The sequence below is a fragment of the Myotis daubentonii genome, chromosome 10 (genome assembly GCF_963259705.1).
Source record: "Myotis daubentonii chromosome 10, mMyoDau2.1, whole genome shotgun sequence".
NCBI lineage: Eukaryota > Metazoa > Chordata > Mammalia > Chiroptera > Vespertilionidae > Myotis > Myotis daubentonii.
This window is the reverse complement of record NC_081849.1, coordinates 85,963,539-85,979,715: the sequence shown is the minus strand read 5'-3', so window position 1 is coordinate 85,979,715 and position 16,177 is coordinate 85,963,539. Positions and strand designations below refer to the sequence as shown.

The following is a 16,177-nucleotide window of genomic DNA, read 5'->3' as shown; positions in this document are numbered from 1 at the left end:
CCGGGAAGTTGGCTGCCGTAAAAATGGCGGCGGAATCCAAAAGCTGTAGCTGCTCCCGCGACCCCGAGGGGCAATGGGCGGGCTGGGGGCGGGAAAGGGGCGCGACAGATGCGCTCCCGCGGTCCCGAGCAGGGCGGGCGCCATCCCGCCGCCCGAAAGGGCTGGGGGCGGGGCGTGCGGGGGGCGGGCCCGAGCCCTGGGCCCGGAAGTGCAGGGTGCGGGGTGCGGACGGCCCCTGGCGGCCGCGGGCGGAGACAGCGCAGGGCGGCGGGCGGGCAGCGCCGGAACGCGGCTGCGGCGGCCGCGGGGCCCGGGCGAGCATGTAGCGGTCGCGGGGGCGCGGGGCTCCCTGGGCGGGCCGGGCCGCGGGGACCGCTCGCGGCGACATGGAGGAGGAGGGCAAGAAGGGCAAGAAGGTGCGTCCCCCGAGGGCAGGCGGGGGGCCGGGGGGCCGGGCTGGGGGCCCGGGAGGCTCCCGCGGGCCGCCCTCCGCTCTGCGAGCGCGGGCGCGGGACGGCCGGGGAGGGAGGTCGGGGCCGGGAGGACGGCGTGCGGAGCCCAGCGCACGGGCGGGCGGCGGAGCGGACCGCGGGCGGAGGGCGCCCGGGACAATGCCGGTAGGGGGTCCGCCGCCGGCCGGCGCGGCGGGGGAGGAAGGAGCCACGCCTTTCCGCCCCTTCCGGCCCGCGACTCCCCCAAACCCAGGCTCTGCACATGGCCTGACCCGGGGGTGCGGACCGGGGCTGCGCGGTCCGGGATGGGTCCTCGGAGGCGGGGTCCGGGATGTGCGGAGCCTTTGCCGCTTCATGTCCTCAAGTTGCTGGCGCCGCGCGGAGCCAGATGCCGAGCCCCGCGGGCAGCGCACAGCGTCCCGACCGCGCTTCCCTCCCGCTGCCACCCGGGGCTCGGGCCGCGGCGGGGGCTGAGCTGCCACCCGGGGCTCGGGCCGCGGCGGGGGCTGAGCTGCCACCCGGGGCTCGGGCCGCGGCGTTTCGCAGTCGGTTTTGGACGCGATGGCGCGGAGCCTCCTCGGTTCTGCGGTTTCTAAGGTGTGGCCCTGAGGACGGGCCGGAGTTGATCCAGAAGCGCATCCTCCCGGAGCCCGAACAGCGCGCAGCGTAGGCTGCCGTTCCGGGGAAGTGGGTGTCGGTGAGATGTGTCTTTTCCGAACGAACACAGGCTTTATAACCTGCTTCGGAGTCTCACCTGCCACGTTGGCCTAGGTTCTCAACCTGTGGGTCGCGACCCCTTTGGAGGCCGAACGACCCTTTCACAGGGGTCGCCTAGGACCATCGGAAAACACATCTATAATCACATATTGTTTTTGTGATTCATCACTATGCTTTAATTATGTTCCATTTGTAACAATGCAATTGGGGGTCACCGCAACATGAGGAACTGTATTACAGGGTCGCGGCATCAGGAAGGTTGAGAACCACTGATAGGAAGTGGGGCGTGTGTGCACTTCCATATAGAAGTTAAAAGCAGCCCTTGGTCAGCCCTATGGTCTTAGGTCAGAGCCCGCTGTGCCCCCCGTCCATCACCTGCCTGACAAGGTGCCCCGCTTTGCAAAGGTGCATCTGAAGGGAAGTGTGGGCGGGTGGTGCTGCCTCTCACCTGTGTCAGCGGGAGTGCGGGAGCAGCTCCCTACAAAGCCGTTTCAGTCCGGACGCCCAGGCCGGTGGCCCAGCCCGGAGCGGTCCTGCGGAGAGGCTGCCCACCGCAGACGGGGAGAGCTGGGGACAGAAGCTGGTAGAAGGCCCTGGGGGATTCAGGCCGCGCCTTCCGGCCCCAGAGCGCCAGGTACCGCCAGGTACGGGGGCCTGCACGGAGGTGGCCGCCCCAGGCCTCAGGCCAGACTCGCCCTCCTTGCTCAGGAGAGTCGCGGGTTCGCACCCACCCAGGAAGGATGGGTCTGGCTGAGTTTCTTCTAGAATCTTCTACCAGCTTTGGTAGAAATGTTACGCCCTTTAGCAATATTGAGGGAAACAGACATTCCTGAGCTTTTGGGATAGAAGTGAAAAGCCAGTAAAACTCAAGAATTTGGGAGTTGTGGCCAGGGGAGAGATTCAGGCAGGAGAGGTTCCTGGTGGATTTCCTTGTGGCAGGCATTCATTGTCTCGGTAGAGGACATAGTTGCCTGAGCGCGGAGAGCGCTTTCTCTGTTTCCTGCGCCTCGCAGCTCATTTTCCCGCAGGCGGCCACCCAGCACACGTCACCTGTTGCTCCGTGCCGGTCGCGGTAGCCGGTCGCCGGTCGTGGTCGCCAGCCGGCGGAACCTTCCCGCTCTGCCCCCCCAGGCGATGCCGTTTTCATCGTGGTAAACTAAACCACATACACAGGTTCAAGCTGAAACAGCAGAAGTAATGACAATAACTTCATGAAAGTAGAGTTGGACATTTTTAAAAAAATACATTTTTATTGATTTCAGAAGGGAGAGGGAGAGATAGAAGCACCAATGATGAGAGAGAATAATCGTCTGGCTGCCTCCTGCACGCCCCCTACTGGGGATCAAGCCCACAATGCAGGTATGTGCCCTGACCGGGAATCGAACCCGGGACCTCTTGGTCCAGGGGATGATACTCAATCCACCGAGCCACCACAGCCAGGCCCGTTGGACATTTAAATTCCCTTCCCAAGGTAGCTTCCTCAAAAATGCAGCTTTGCCCTGGCCAGTTTGGCTCAGTGGATAGAGCATTGGTCTGTGGGCTGAAGGGTCCCGGGTTCGATTCCGGTCCGAGGACACATGCCCGGGTTGCGGTCTCGATCCCCAGTAGGGGGTGTGCAGGAGGCAGCTAACTGATGATTCTCTCTCATCCTTGATGTTTCTAACTCTCCCTTTCCCTTCCTCTCTGAGATCAATAAAAATATATATTTTTTAAAATGCAGCTTTAACTCTTGAACAGTGTGGGTGGTAGGCTCATTTGGGTCTCGGACACTTGTCTTGGTGCTTGTCAAGCAGTTATTCAGGCTCATGCTAACGTGGTCTAATTCCCCAGGACAGGAAGCTGCCAGAGAACCCGTAGAACCCAGTGGATCCCACGTAAAGTGGCCCCAGGTACAGCCCTGTCCCTTCTCAGGCTCCCCTGGCACATAGGAGGAGGGTAGCTGGAACCCCTGCCATGTCCCATGGAAGACGCTGGGTGGTGGGGATGCAGGAGGGGCCTGCTCACGGGGTGGGGGTGAGCGTGGGGACAGAAGTCTGCTGGGGCCACGCCTGCGTGCAGTGTCCGCAGGGACTGGTGCCTTGTAGACCACACGTCCTGATTTGTGGCTCAGAGGACACACCTGCCTCCTTCCCAAGTGAACCCCAGTTTTGTGCGTTTGACACTGTTCTGTCAGGATGTGACTCCTTTTGGTAAGAAACGTAGGTGTGCACTTGGGCTGGGTTCGGTACGTTTTTACAAAAGCCTTTGACTCAGTCGAGGATCGCAGCGGGCGGGTGCCGCTGCGTGGAAGCCACGCCGGCTGCTGCCGCTTGAGCTGCTGCTGGTCGCAGCCGCCCTGCCCGTGGCCAGGATTTCAGTCTGAACAAGGTACGCATCCCTGCGTCCATCTAGTGGATGGTGAGGGGCCTGGGACGCAGGGCTGGGTCCCGGGTGGTGACAGGGCTCACTGCTAGTCGTGTTGTGTTTAGTATTTGTGTTCCGTCCTGCTCTGATCGGAGGGGCATCCACGCTGAGATGTCACAGGCGGATTCTGTGATTTGTGAGGTGAGTGTTACTCAAGCTGGAGGGGGAGGGAGACAGCTGGATGCTCGGCCGGCCGTGGGGGTTCGTTACTTACTGTTCGGTCTCCGTTGGTGAATTTCTGAGAATTTCCATATAAAAAGTGGGAAGAAGATCCCCTGGTTATGGCCCCAGGTCACCAGCTCCGGGACCTGCCAGCTCACCTGAGTTTTGGAAGCTTGGCCTAGACCAGCGCCTGTTACTTGTGTGACTCCAGCCCTGGCCAGCGGATCCGTGGTTAGAGACCAGCCTGTGCACCCCCGGGTGGTCGGTTCTGTTTCTGGTCCGGGGCTTGAACCTGGGTTGTAGGTTCGATTCCTGGCCCTGGTTAGGGTGTGCGGGAGACAGCCAATCAGTGTCTCTCTCACATCATTGTTTCTCTCACTTTCTCTCCCTCTCCCTCCCGGCCACTCTCTCTAAAAATCAGTGGAAAAATACCCTGGGGTGAGGATTAACCCTTTGAGTGCCAACCAACATCCTAGGAACTATGCTAAAATTGCCAAGGCATTTTTGCTGATTTTACAGCAGTTTAGGAAAAAAATTATGAATCGCAAGTAAATGAAGTTACATATTCAAAAACTTAAGGAAACCTTTACTACATTGGTTTTCTGCACTTAGGTGCCATCTGTCTGAACTCCTAGCATCTAATATGACACTGCAGGAGGAGCTCGATCGCACTCCCCGGCACTCCAGGGGTTAACCAAAAAAATAAACAAACTTCAGTGACTCCAGCTCCCAGGCAGTTGGATGGTGTGAGCTGTCAACTCCCCTCCACAGGTGAGCACGTGTGTGAACATGTGCATGTGAATGAACGTGTAGGGAGCTGGTGCCTGGTTGCTCTGGGCTGCGTCTGGGTCGGCCGCTCAGCACGAGGCCCCCTGCATTGATCTCGGGGCGCTGATGCGCTTGGTGCCGTGGGGAGAGGGCTGAGGGCCGGGCATTTTGTTTGGAAAGTGAGATGCTCACACGCAGCGTCGGAAAGGCCAGTGCTCGTGTGTCAGACACACGGGGCCGCCGTGACCCAGAGCCGCTGGCACGATGAGCTTGTCACCGGCACTGACTGCGCCCTCGGTACACGTGCCACGGACGCGAGCTCAGGCCCGCAGACCCGCAGCCGAACTCAGGGCAGGCGGGGCCGTGGGAACGGGCTTTGATAAGAGCGAGGAAGGAGCCTCTGTTACGAAGACAGCGAGCCCACCTGAGAGAGAACGTGGGTTGCCCCCCGGCCGCCTCACCATCGTCAGCGCATGCCCGCTTGGCTCACCCGTGTCCTCCGCCAGCCCTGCTCCCAGGCTGAGCTGGACGTGGCCCCCAATTCCGGGGCTGAAGCCTGGCCCCGCAGCTCAGCACGGGTCTGTTTGGAGGTGGCCTTAAGGAGGTAATGAAGGGTCAATGAGGTCGGCGGGTGGCGCCCACCCCACAGGGCCTGCGTCCTTATCTGAAGGAGACTTGGACAAGGGGCCAGGGGCGTGCGCGCAGGCGCCCGAGGACGGGAGCAGACCCATCTCCGCGCCCTGGAGGGAAGGGGTATCGGCTGCAGGTGCCCCATCTCTGGTCCCCTATCCCGCTGGGCTAGGGCGGCCGGTGATTTTGAAGCAAGTCCAGGACATGCCGATGATGGGACCGGAGGCTGGAGCGGTGGCCCTGGGCTGGGACAGGTCTCCATCGACCCAGACAGGCCCGGGTGACGGAACGCGGTGGGACCACCTGCCCCCAAGGGCTGTCCTGAGCTCAGTCTAGCTCGATCCAGTGCCTCCTGGTGGGGCAGCGCTGTTCCTCATGTGCACCAGGCGTCCTGAGTCCAGTGAGAGGGTCGGAGACTGGACCTGTCATTCGGGTAGAAATTCAAGGATTGTTCTCTACTGGGAGCAGTGGCCACACGTGACAGTTTCCCAGTTCCCACACGTGACAGTTTCCCGGGACCCACACGTGACAGTTTCCCCAGGACCACACGTGACAGTTTCCCGGGACTCACACGTGACAGTTTCCCCAGGACTACACGTGACAGTTCCCCAAGACCACACGTGACAGTTTTCCTGGGACTCACACATGACAGTTTCCCGGGACCCACACGTGACAGTTTCCCCGGGACTCACACGTGACAGTTTTCCCGGGACTCACACGTGACAGTTTCCCGGGACCCACACGTGACAGTTTCCCCAGAACCACACATGACAGTTTCCCCGGGACTCACACGTGACAGTTTCCCGGGACTCACACATGACAGTTTTCCCAGCACTCACACGTGACAGTTTCCCGGCACTCACACGTTACAGTTTCCCCAGGACCACACATGACAGTTTCCCGGCACTCACATGTGACAGTTTCCCGGGACTCACACGTTACAGTTTCCCGGGACCCACACGTGACAGTTTCCGGGGACTCACACGTTACAGTTTCCCCAGGACCACACGTGACAGTTCCCCAGGACCACACGTGACAGTTTCCGGGGACTCACACGTGACAGTTTTCCCGGGACCCACACGTGACAGTTTCCCGGACTCACGGTAGTTTCTGGGCCGAGCATTGGTCTGTGGGATAATCGGATTAGGCCCTGATCGCAGGCAGGCAGTCGGCGCGTGCGGTGAAAAGAATCCTTGCCAAGTGGAGGGTGGATTTGGCTTTTGTCTGAGGCTTAGGGTGGTGAACTGCGGTGGCTGGCAGCCCAGGAGGAGGGAAGGCCGAGTCCGAACTGCGAGGAAGGTCGGGCGACCCGGGTGGGCCTCTCGGTGGCGGTGCGGTTCTCCTGTGTTGTCACTGTGAGAGGAAAGAGAAACGGCCAGTCTGGCTCCATTACTCCTACCGTTTAGGATTCCATGCTCGCCGTTCCCAGACACTTCCCGTGCCTCCTGTGTCATGGCCTTTGACTCCGTAGCTGGGTGTGGTCCCGGATATGCGTTTACACGCGAGGTAGGGTTACCAATTGCACGCCTCGCACAGGCTGCGGTCACCTGCCAGGAAGTGCGTCGGCCTGGCTGTGTCTGACGGCCACCACCCCAGCTGGTATGTCACTCGAAAGAGCTGGCACATTCCTGTTTGAGGTGCACACAGCAGCCCAGGCCCACCTGCCGCTGTGCCCTCGATGTCAGACCCACCTCAGGTTTCGCTCCAGACCCTGCCCCTGACGGCGTCTCCAGCCCCCTGCTTGGACGGGGAGTATGCAGCCAGTCCCCCTCACCCCCATTTTGTGATGAAAAGTCTCGAATACACCAAAGTTGAAACAATTTTACAGCAAATACCCATACGCCCACCACCTCGACCTGCCATCAGCGTTGGCTGCGCCTGTTCTATCCTGTGTCTGCCTGTCTTCTGACCCCTCTGCCCGTCCCTCAGTCACCTGGTGCCTTTCGAAGCACATGCCACACCCAGTTCACTGTGGTCTGCCTGCGTGTGCGATGTAAATGCGTCCGTCCCAGCAGGGAGCCCGGCGGTGCCTTGGCCATGGTGTCCAGTGCGCTGGGCTGTGGGCAGTCGCGAGCGCCATGCAGACAGCACGGCCTTCAGGGTCCCAACGCGCCTGGGCGAGGCCTGGCCCGGCCAGCAGTGTGGGACTGCAGTGCCCTCGCTTCTGTGTCCGTCTCGGAGTTAATTTATAATGTGACCCCAATAAAAATCAGGCTTTTTCTGGAACCAGACCACTTAACGCTCATTTGTGTTACAAACAGGGAAGAACCCCAGGAAACCTGAGAAAACAGTCAGGAGGGTGCCCCCCAGCCGGGCGCCTGGTGCCGATCCCGCAGGAACGGGAGGGGCTCTGCTCCCCATGAGGCCGAGGGCGGGGGGGCCGCTGCCGTGGGGTCTGTGCGCCCCAGTGGGCAGCTGGGTGCGGGTGCAGCAGGGTGAGCCGCAGTCGGTCAGAGACGCGAGTGAAAACCGACTGGCCATCTGTGGACAAACATGGGCGGGCCTTCAGCGACCTGGGGGACGGGAAGCTTTCCTCCCCGTTCCCCCAAAACCCTGAGGCGGGAGGGTGGTGACCAGGGGTCTATAAGGTCAACACGCGTGAAAGAAAAGTCAAGGGAACTATTTGCCAGCTATGAAGCAGAAGGTAGCTCTCCCGTGGGCAGCGTTTTCAAAGATAGAAACAGGCCGGTGGCCAGAGACAGACAGGCAGGCGGGGACCGGCGGGTCCCAGGAGAAGACGGGTCAGGGGCCCCCAAACGTGTGACGAGGCAGTGCACGCGCACTTGTGCTGAGGGTTGGGGATTGGCCCCGGTGCCGGGTGCTGCCTCCTGTCGTTATTTTGAGCTGGAAGCAGACGGAAGTTGTGGTTCCGTCCTTCCGGCCGTCACCGGTGTCGGGGGAGGGTCACCATGTGGCCGGAACAGCCCAGTCGGCCGAGGGAGCAGGGGAGCACAGTGCCTGTCCACAGAGGGGGGGCCCGCTCCCCTGCAGGAGTTTCCCCACGGACGCCCCAGGGCGGGGCCATGGAGGGGGAGGTGGGTGCTGGTGGAGGGGGTCCCCCGGGGCCCGGCTCGGGAAGGCGGTGGAGGTTCCGGGACTGAGAACCGGTCTCCGGGCCGACGGCGGTGAGGCGAGGAGCTGTGTGTGCTCACTGGGCTCGTGCATCTGAGCCCAGGAATGAGGGCTCAGGTGTCAGCTGCTGGGCCTGGGCTTTCGGTCAGCGAGGACCCAGATCTGAGGTGGAAAATGACTTCGGAGAGAGGTCAGAGAAAGCGCATCCACAGCCTGGGCCCGCCCGGAGCTCTGTCCCTGCCGCCCGCGTGGGGGGCGGAGACGCCAGCGCGGTGCCTGGGGGGGCATGGTGGCACGGTGGGCACGGTGGGGACGCACCTGCAGGTCTGAGGGCGGCCTTCCTTTGGTCCCCGGCCCCATCAGGGTGTCCTGCTCCTTCCGGGGCTAAGTGGGTCCTTTTGTCTTTTGGGGTCAAAGTTACAAGAGCACTTTGGTGATGAGGAGCCTGAGCGCCCAGTAAAAATGCTTGTTGAGTGAAGATGAGTAATTGCACGGCTACAAACACTTTGTTCCATTAAAAAGAGATTTTCAGTTCTTTTTAAAAATATGTTTTAGCCCTAACCGGTTTGCCTCAGTGGCTAGAAGGTCAGCCTGCGACTGCAAGCTTCCGCGTTTGGTTCTGGTCAAAGGTACGAACCTTGATTGCAGGCTTGGTCCCCAGTGTGGGGCGCGCGGGAGGCAGCTGATCGATGATTCTCTCTCATCGATGTTTCTAACTCTCCATCCCTCTCCCTTCCTCTCTGTAAAACCAATAATATATATATATATATTTTAAAAAATGTTTTATTGAATTTTCAGAGAGGAAGGGAGAGGAGAGAGAGATAGAAACATCGCTGACGAGAGAGAATCATTAATAGGCTGCCTCCCGCACGCCCCACACTGGGATGGAGCCCGCAACCTGGGTCGACGTTCAACCACTGAGCCACCCGGCACAATGAGAGTTTTAATAAATGTTGGACCTGCCTGCCTCTCAGGCCCTGGAGGGGAGTGAGCCCAGGGTTGGGAGACGCCGCGCCTGTGTTGTCCGGGGGAGTCTCCTCTTTCCGCCCTCTTCTGGCCGCTGGGAATCGGCCCTTGACCTTCCAAGTGCCTGAGAGCAGGTGAAGGCCGGCCCACCCCGCGTGGTCCCAGCGCGGCCACTTCTCGCAGAGCCTGTGCCAGCGATGGCTCCAGCCGCTGCCGTCTCTGCCCGCAGCCTGGCCTCGTGTCGCCATTCAAGCGGGTCTTCCTCAAAGGAGAAAAGAGCCGAGACAAGAAGGCCCACGAGAAGGTGACGGAGCGGCGGCCCCTGCACACGGTGGTGCTGTCGCTGCCCGAGCGCGTGGAGCCCGACCGGCTGCTGAGCGACTACATCGAGAAGGAGGTGAAGGTCAGTGCCCCCCCCCCCCACCCCTGCCCGTCCGGGAGCTGGGGCCCAGCGCCAGGCTCTCCCCGTGGTGGTGAGCGCCGCTTCTCGGCTTGTCAAGGGTTAGGGCTGCCTGCCTGGTGGGCACAGCCCAGACGCAGGTCTCGGGGTGTCAAAGCCTGTGCCCGGGGCACTGGATGGACCCCCCAACTCGGTGGGAGCACGTGAGCAACAGCGCAGCTCAGGAGGTGGGAGAAGGAGGGCGACGCCGTGGTCAGGGAGCCGGGGCCAGAGCTCAGAACACGCCGTTGCCATCGCTTAAAGCGAACACTGGGGTGCCTCACTCGGGTAGCCAAGCCAGGCCGGTTCCTGTGCCGACATGGGCGCCGTGCTGTGGGCACCCACGGGTGGGAGCGGGTGACAGGCGGGCTCAGGGCGGACACGCAGCTGGACACGCCAGGTCCCAACAGGACCCTGTGCAGGTGCAGAGGCGCTCGTTCTGGTTCGGGGGGGGCCCAGTTTGTACAAGGAGGAACGGGAGGCTGGGCTGCTGCTCCCAGAGCCTCAGGGGTGACGTGCCGGCGCCTCTCCCTGGGAGCTTGTCCCCATGCGCAGTCTAAACGCTCGCGAAGGCGCTCTTCCATGTGTTGTTGTTGCCTTGCGCCCGGCTCCCCCGCGTTGGTCTCAGCCTCGGCCAGGCCGGTGCTCAGTGCTTGGTCAGCTCCCTCCTGCGGGGAGGGGGGGAGGGGGGGGCGGGGACGGCCTGTGGGGGCCTGTGACCTCTGTGCCCTGCTCTCTGGTGGCCCCAGAACCTAGAAGACGTGTTGATTGTCAGGTTGTCGGGTTTTCTTGTGAGGGAGGACAGGGACCTCTGAGCTCTTGGCCTGATGAACAGGGGCGGCGTCCGGGTCCCCTGTTGGGACAGCGACCTGCGTGTGCGAGTGGGAGATGGGGACGCCGGACACGCCGGGTCACACTCAGACCCCACCCCCACGCGGGAGACAGCCAGTGGCCGCCCGCGGGGACCGGCTTTGTGGCCGCGTGAAGCCGGCCGGTGCCGCCGGCTGACCCTCTCTCACGGCCTCTCCCGTCTCGCTCAGTACTTAGGTCAGTTAACGTCCATCCCCGGGTACCTGAACCCGTCCAGTCGGACTGAGATCCTGCACTTCATAGACAACGCCAAGGTGACCCTCCTTCCACCCCGCCCCACCCTCGCCCTGCGTCACCTCCTAACCCTGACCTCCGACCCTCGGCCTGCGTCACCTGCTAACCCTGAACTCTGACCCTCGGCCTGTGTCACCTGCTAACCCTGACCTCCGACCCTCGGCCTGTGTCACCTGCTAACCCTGAACTCTGACCCTCGGCCTGTGTCACCTGCTAACCCTGACCTCCGACCCTCGGCCTGTGTCACCTGCTAACCCTGAACTCTGACCCTCGGCCTGTGTCACCTGCTAACCCTGACCTCCGACCCTCGGCCTGCGTCACCTGCTAACCCTGAACTCTGACCCTCGGCCTGTGTCACCTGCTAACCCTGACCTCCGACCCTCGGCCTGCGTCACCTCCTAACCCTGACCTCCGACCCTCGGCCTGTGTCACCTGCTAACCCTGACCTCCGACCCTCGGCCTGTGTCACCTGCTAACCCTGACCTCTGCCCCTTACGCTCTGGCAGCAGCTCCTGGTCCTCTGAGCTGGGCCTTCACGGTCAGACCCGGTGCCACCACATTCGGTTCCTCCGTCTGAACATGCATTTGTCCCCAGACGTGCTCCTCGAGGTGCTGGCTGTCCACAATTAGCGTTTCCCAAACACCCTGACGCGCCCCGCGGCCAACTGGGAGCCCCAGGGGCAGTGGGCGGGGCTCAGGCCTCTGCGACCTCTGCGACCTCTGCGACCTGACGCCCGTGTCCCCTCCAGAGAGCCCACCAGCTGCCCGGACACCTGACGCAGGAGCACGACGCGGTCATCAGCCTGTCGGCCTACAACGTCAAGCTGGCCTGGCGGGACGGCGAGGACACCATCCTCCGGGTGCCCATCCATGACATCGCCGCCGTGTCCTACGTGCGGGACGACGCCTCGCACTTGGTGGTCCTGAAGACAGGTGGGGGCCTGGGCGCGAGGGGGGGGGGCCTGGGCGCGGGGGGGGGGGGGCCTGGTCTCCAATGAGGAGCGAGTCTGCCTGGACGCTCTGGAGACAGACGGCTCCTGCAGGCCGGTCAGCGGCTGCTGCCACTGGGCCCGAGAACCCGAGAGGCGGCCCTCTGCCTGTCTCTGTGTCGGCTTCGGCCCGAGGAGGGCGGGACCCAGGAGGTCCCGAGGGGCAGGGGTGGGGTCTGGCCACTGGCTCTGAGCTGGTGCTCTGCCCAGGGCCGCCCCCTCCGGGACACGGGTGTCCTGTGGCACCCAGGCCTGGCAGGGCCCCACGTGGGGACTCGGACCTTCTGCAGCCTCTCCTGGCAGTGGGGCCCCCTCTCCGGCCCCCTGGGCCAGCACCCATCGAGCACAGCCTCTGCCCCGAGGTGTGTGGGGTCCCAGGTCGGCGCTGCCCGCAGATGCGAGACACCCCAGCTGGTAGGACCCAGCGGGGGACCCGTGTGAACCAGTGGGCTTCAGGGACATGGGCAGGGCTCCTGGTCTGGGCCCCAACCTGGACTCGGTCCCCGACATGCCCTGGCCCCACCCTGGGCCCTGGGTCTGCGCTTCCCCCGTCAGGACCGTATGTTAGGGGGGCCCTGCCAGGACCCCCTGTGATCAGAGAGGCTGAGACAGCAGTTCAGTGTCCGCTCAGCCATTTGTGCCGTCATTGCGAGGGCACTGGGCGGTCACGTGGGGGGCCTCAGTGGGCATGGCAGGGGGCTGCTCGCCTGTCCTTGCCTTTGCTGAGAGAAGGTGGGGGAGGCGCGTGGCATGTCCCCTGAGCCAAGCCAGGCCGCCCAGCGCCTGCTGTGGAGGCCCCGCCTGCCCTCACCTGCCCCGGTGTTGACTTCTCAGCCCAGGACCCGGGCATCTCCCCCAGCCAGAGTCTGTGTGCGGAAAGTTCCAGAGGCCTCGCCACAGGCTCCCTGTCCGAGAGTGGAGTGGGGCCTGTGGAGGCCTGCTGCCTGGTGATCCTGGCCACGGAGAGCAAGGTGAGCCCGGCACTGGGACCCGGCCACCCTCACACCTGACCCAGGCCCCACCCTCACCCCTGACCCAGGCCCCGCCCCTCACCCCTGACCCAGGCCCCGCCCCTCACCCCTGACCCAGGCCCCGCCCCTCACACCTGACCCAGGCCTCCCCCCCAGCTGGCCCCACCCACCCTGGCTCAGGCCCCAGGTCACACTGAGTGGTGCCTCCTGGGTTGTGCTGGGTGGTTCTCTTCCCCAGCGTCACCCCTCCCTCCCCTGTACCCCAAGCTGTGCCCTGAGGGAGGATGCCTGGGAGCGGCCAGTTAGGGTTTGGGGCCCCATCAGCCTCTGCAGGGCTGCCAGCCCCGGGGAACCCTTGGCACTCATCTGTCCCGTTTCCGCTCCGTGAGACCGAGGGGACCCAGCGGCAGTCGCCTCACAGGCCCCCTGGAGGCCCCCTGGAGGCCCCGCGTCCCGGTCCTGCTGCAGCTGCAGGCGGGTGAGGCCTGGTGTTGGGAGTGCTGCCCCCCAGCCCCACCCCAGGCCGGGACCGGTGGGGGGCTGGCAGGGCCGGGGGAAAAGCTGCAGGAGCTGCTGGCCACCTGGGCGCAGAGGCGGGCCGGGTCTCCGGAAGCCGCCCAGGAGGTGCCGTTCTGCCCCCGCAGGTGGCGGCGGAGGAGCTGTGCTCGCTGCTGGGGCAGGTCTTCCAGATCGTGTACACCGAGTCCACCATCGACTTCCTGGACAGAGCCATCTTCGACGGGGCCTCCACCCCCACGCACCACCTGTCCCTGCACAGCGGTGAGCGCAGGCGGGCGCAGGGCTCTGCCGCGACGGGCACGCCGCCCCGGGTCCTCGGGCTGGAGCCAGTGCCTTGGTTTCCAGACGCCCCTGCAGGCGCCCGAACCCGCCCTCCCCGGGCCAGCCAGTGGCTCCGGCATCACTTGGGGCTGGGGTTCTTTTCTGGGACCGCAGGTGGCTCGGGTCACCTCACCTGAGTCAGACCACGCGGGGGGCTGCCAGCACGAGGGCTGCGAGCGGCTGTGGGCGCCTCCCTCCCAGGACAGAGGCTGCTGGGGTGGTGGTGGCGGTGGGGGGCAGTGAAGGAGCCCCAAAGCTTAGACCAGGACAGCATTCAGGTGACCCCAACCCACACGCACACGCACACGCACACGCACACGCACAGCCAGACTCGGGCCCCACCCACAGGGCCCACTGAGTGCCGGTCAGGACCTTCACGTGCACAGCCAAACCCTCTGCGCTTGGAATCGTTTATTGGGGGCCCGGGGTTCTGCGAGTGAGAGGCCAGCAGCCCAGGTGCCTCTGTGCGGAGCCGTGTGCCGGGGCTCCGAGTTGACAGGTCACCCAACCCGGCGGCTCCGGCTCCGGCTCAGGGTGGCCTCGCCGCCTGGGTGAGAGCCCAGTGGTCTCCCTGCCCGTCTGGGCGCTGCCAGCCCGTCTGCGGCCCAGGGACAGGCTGGTCCTGCCTTCAGAGCTCTGGGCTCCCTCTGCCTTCATGGCTTGGACCAGGGATCTCCTCCACGGCGCCCCCCCATCGCAGGGCCCCCCCAGACAGTGCGCACCCAGACAGGCCGCGAGGTCAGAGCTCAGCCAGCTCTTCCCGGTCCCACGTCATCTCCACGGTCCAGGCCGCGGACCGTTCCTCTGCCCACCACCTGCCTTTGCTCCCACAGCCCCTGGCACCTGCCTCTGCCTCAGCTCTCGGTCCCTGCACGTCACAATGTCTCAGGGTCCCTTGTGTTACGGACCTTAGGCCACTGTCGGCTGTGGTGCTTGCTGGGCACGGGGCAGTCGTGAGCCCTCGGACGCTGCTGGTGGGAGCCTCTGCCGCCCCCACCTCACGAGGCCCCCAGGGGAGTCCCCAGCCCCATGCTCTGCCCGAGGCCGGCCGTGCCCGCGCTGTTCCCCCGGTCCTGGGAGAGCTGGGCCCTGGGTGGCTGCCCTCCCGCAACCCGGCCTCTGCTCTGCATCCCACACAGATGACTCTTCCACCAAAGTGGACCTGAAGGAGCCGTACGAGGCGGACGCCGGCAGCTTGTGAGTCCCGCCCCGCACTGCCCTTCCCACAGCAGTCCCCCCCCCCCCCCCCGCCCCTGCCCTGGCCCAGCGTCCGGGGCCCTGCGGTTCAGGGGCCGTGTTCCTGCAGCTCCTTCCCCGAGTGTGTGCCCACCGCGCCCCACGCCAAGACGGCCAGCGAGAGCGAGCTGAGCGCCACGGCCGCCGAGCTGCTGCAGGACTACATGCTCACAGTAGGTGTCCGCCGGCCAGCCCGCGGGGGGGTGGGGGGGGGTTCCAGGGCGGGGTGGCTCTGGGCCGGCCCCCCCACCCACCACCCGCTCCCCGCAGCTGCGCACCAAGCTGTCCTCGCAGGAGATCCAGCAGTTTGCGGCGCTGCTGCACGAGTACCGCGACGGGGCCTCCGTGCACGAGTTCTGCATCAACCTGCGGCGGCTCTACGGGGACAGCCGCAAGTTCCTGCTGCTGGGTGAGCCGCGGGGGGGGGGGGGGGGGGGGGGTGCGCACGGGCAGGTCGGGTGAGCAGGAGTTCGCGGGGCGCAGAGTGAAAGCGCCATTGCAGCCGAGGGATGGGCCCTGGGCCTGCAGTGTCTCCCGTGGACCCTCGAGAACAGGCTGGCTGGCAGGGACCGTGGAGCTCCGGTCCCAGGCTCTGCCCCAGCGAGGCTGTCCCGTCTTGTCCATGAGCGAGGGGTGGCGCGGTGGGAGCCCTGCTGGGCAGGGGGGTGCCTTGCTCGGCCCCTCCTGTCCCTCCTCCACCTGGGGCTTCCCTGTGGGACGGCAGGGTCAGCTGCGGTGTGTCCGCAGGTCTGCGGCCCTTCATCCCCGAGAAGGACAGCCAGCACTTCGAGAACTTCCTGGAGACCATCGGGGTGAAGGACGGCCGCGGCATCATCACCGACAGCTTTGGGCGGTACCGGCGGGCCGTCAGCTCCGCCTCTACCTCCACCTCCAACGGGAACAGGGTGGCTGGCAGCTCCGACGACCAGTCCGTGCCCTCGGAGGGGGACGAGTGGGACCGCATGATCTCGGACATCAGCAATGACATCGAGGCGCTGGGCTGCAGCCTGGACCCTGACTCGGCCTAACGCCCGGCCGCAGCCGCCTCCCCGCCCAGGGCCGGCCTGGGTGCGGGCCTCTACTGTGAAGGAGACGGGCAGAGGCTCCTGGGCACCCGCCCGCGGAGCCTGGACAGCGGTGGTTTTGCACATGACGTTCCTATCGAAACTCAGAGACCTTAAAGAAATTGCTGCAATGTGAATACTTTATCTCTGCTGCCAGCGTGTTTCTGAGCCTGTGGGGGCCGGTGTCCTCCGGCCCTTACGCCTGCCCCCTTCCCGCCCAGGCTGGGTATAGCGGTCTGCGCCCCGCGCTGCCCTGGGCTGCCACTGCCCGCGGGAGCTGGGCTGCTCCCGAGCCAGCCTGGGGAGGACCCGATGGGGCTCTTGCTTCCTGGACATGGGGCCGGGAACAGGGGTCCCGGGCGCC

General features: G+C 64.4%; 1 protein-coding gene across 1 annotated transcript; it reads left to right on the top strand.

Annotated features, from left to right (window-relative positions):
* Positions 1 to 216: 216 nt before the first annotated feature.
* Positions 217 to 15,957, top strand: CCM2 (CCM2 scaffold protein). Its single transcript, XM_059655964.1, has 10 exons — positions 217 to 416; positions 9,400 to 9,573; positions 10,650 to 10,733; positions 11,463 to 11,646; positions 12,537 to 12,673; positions 13,318 to 13,453; positions 14,653 to 14,710; positions 14,820 to 14,922; positions 15,020 to 15,158; positions 15,497 to 15,957. Exons 1-10 carry the CDS (start codon positions 387 to 389, stop codon positions 15,775 to 15,777), a joined length of 1,326 nt encoding a protein of 441 aa, XP_059511947.1. The 5' UTR covers positions 217 to 386; the 3' UTR covers positions 15,778 to 15,957.
* The last annotated feature ends 220 nt before the right edge of the window (positions 15,958 to 16,177 follow it).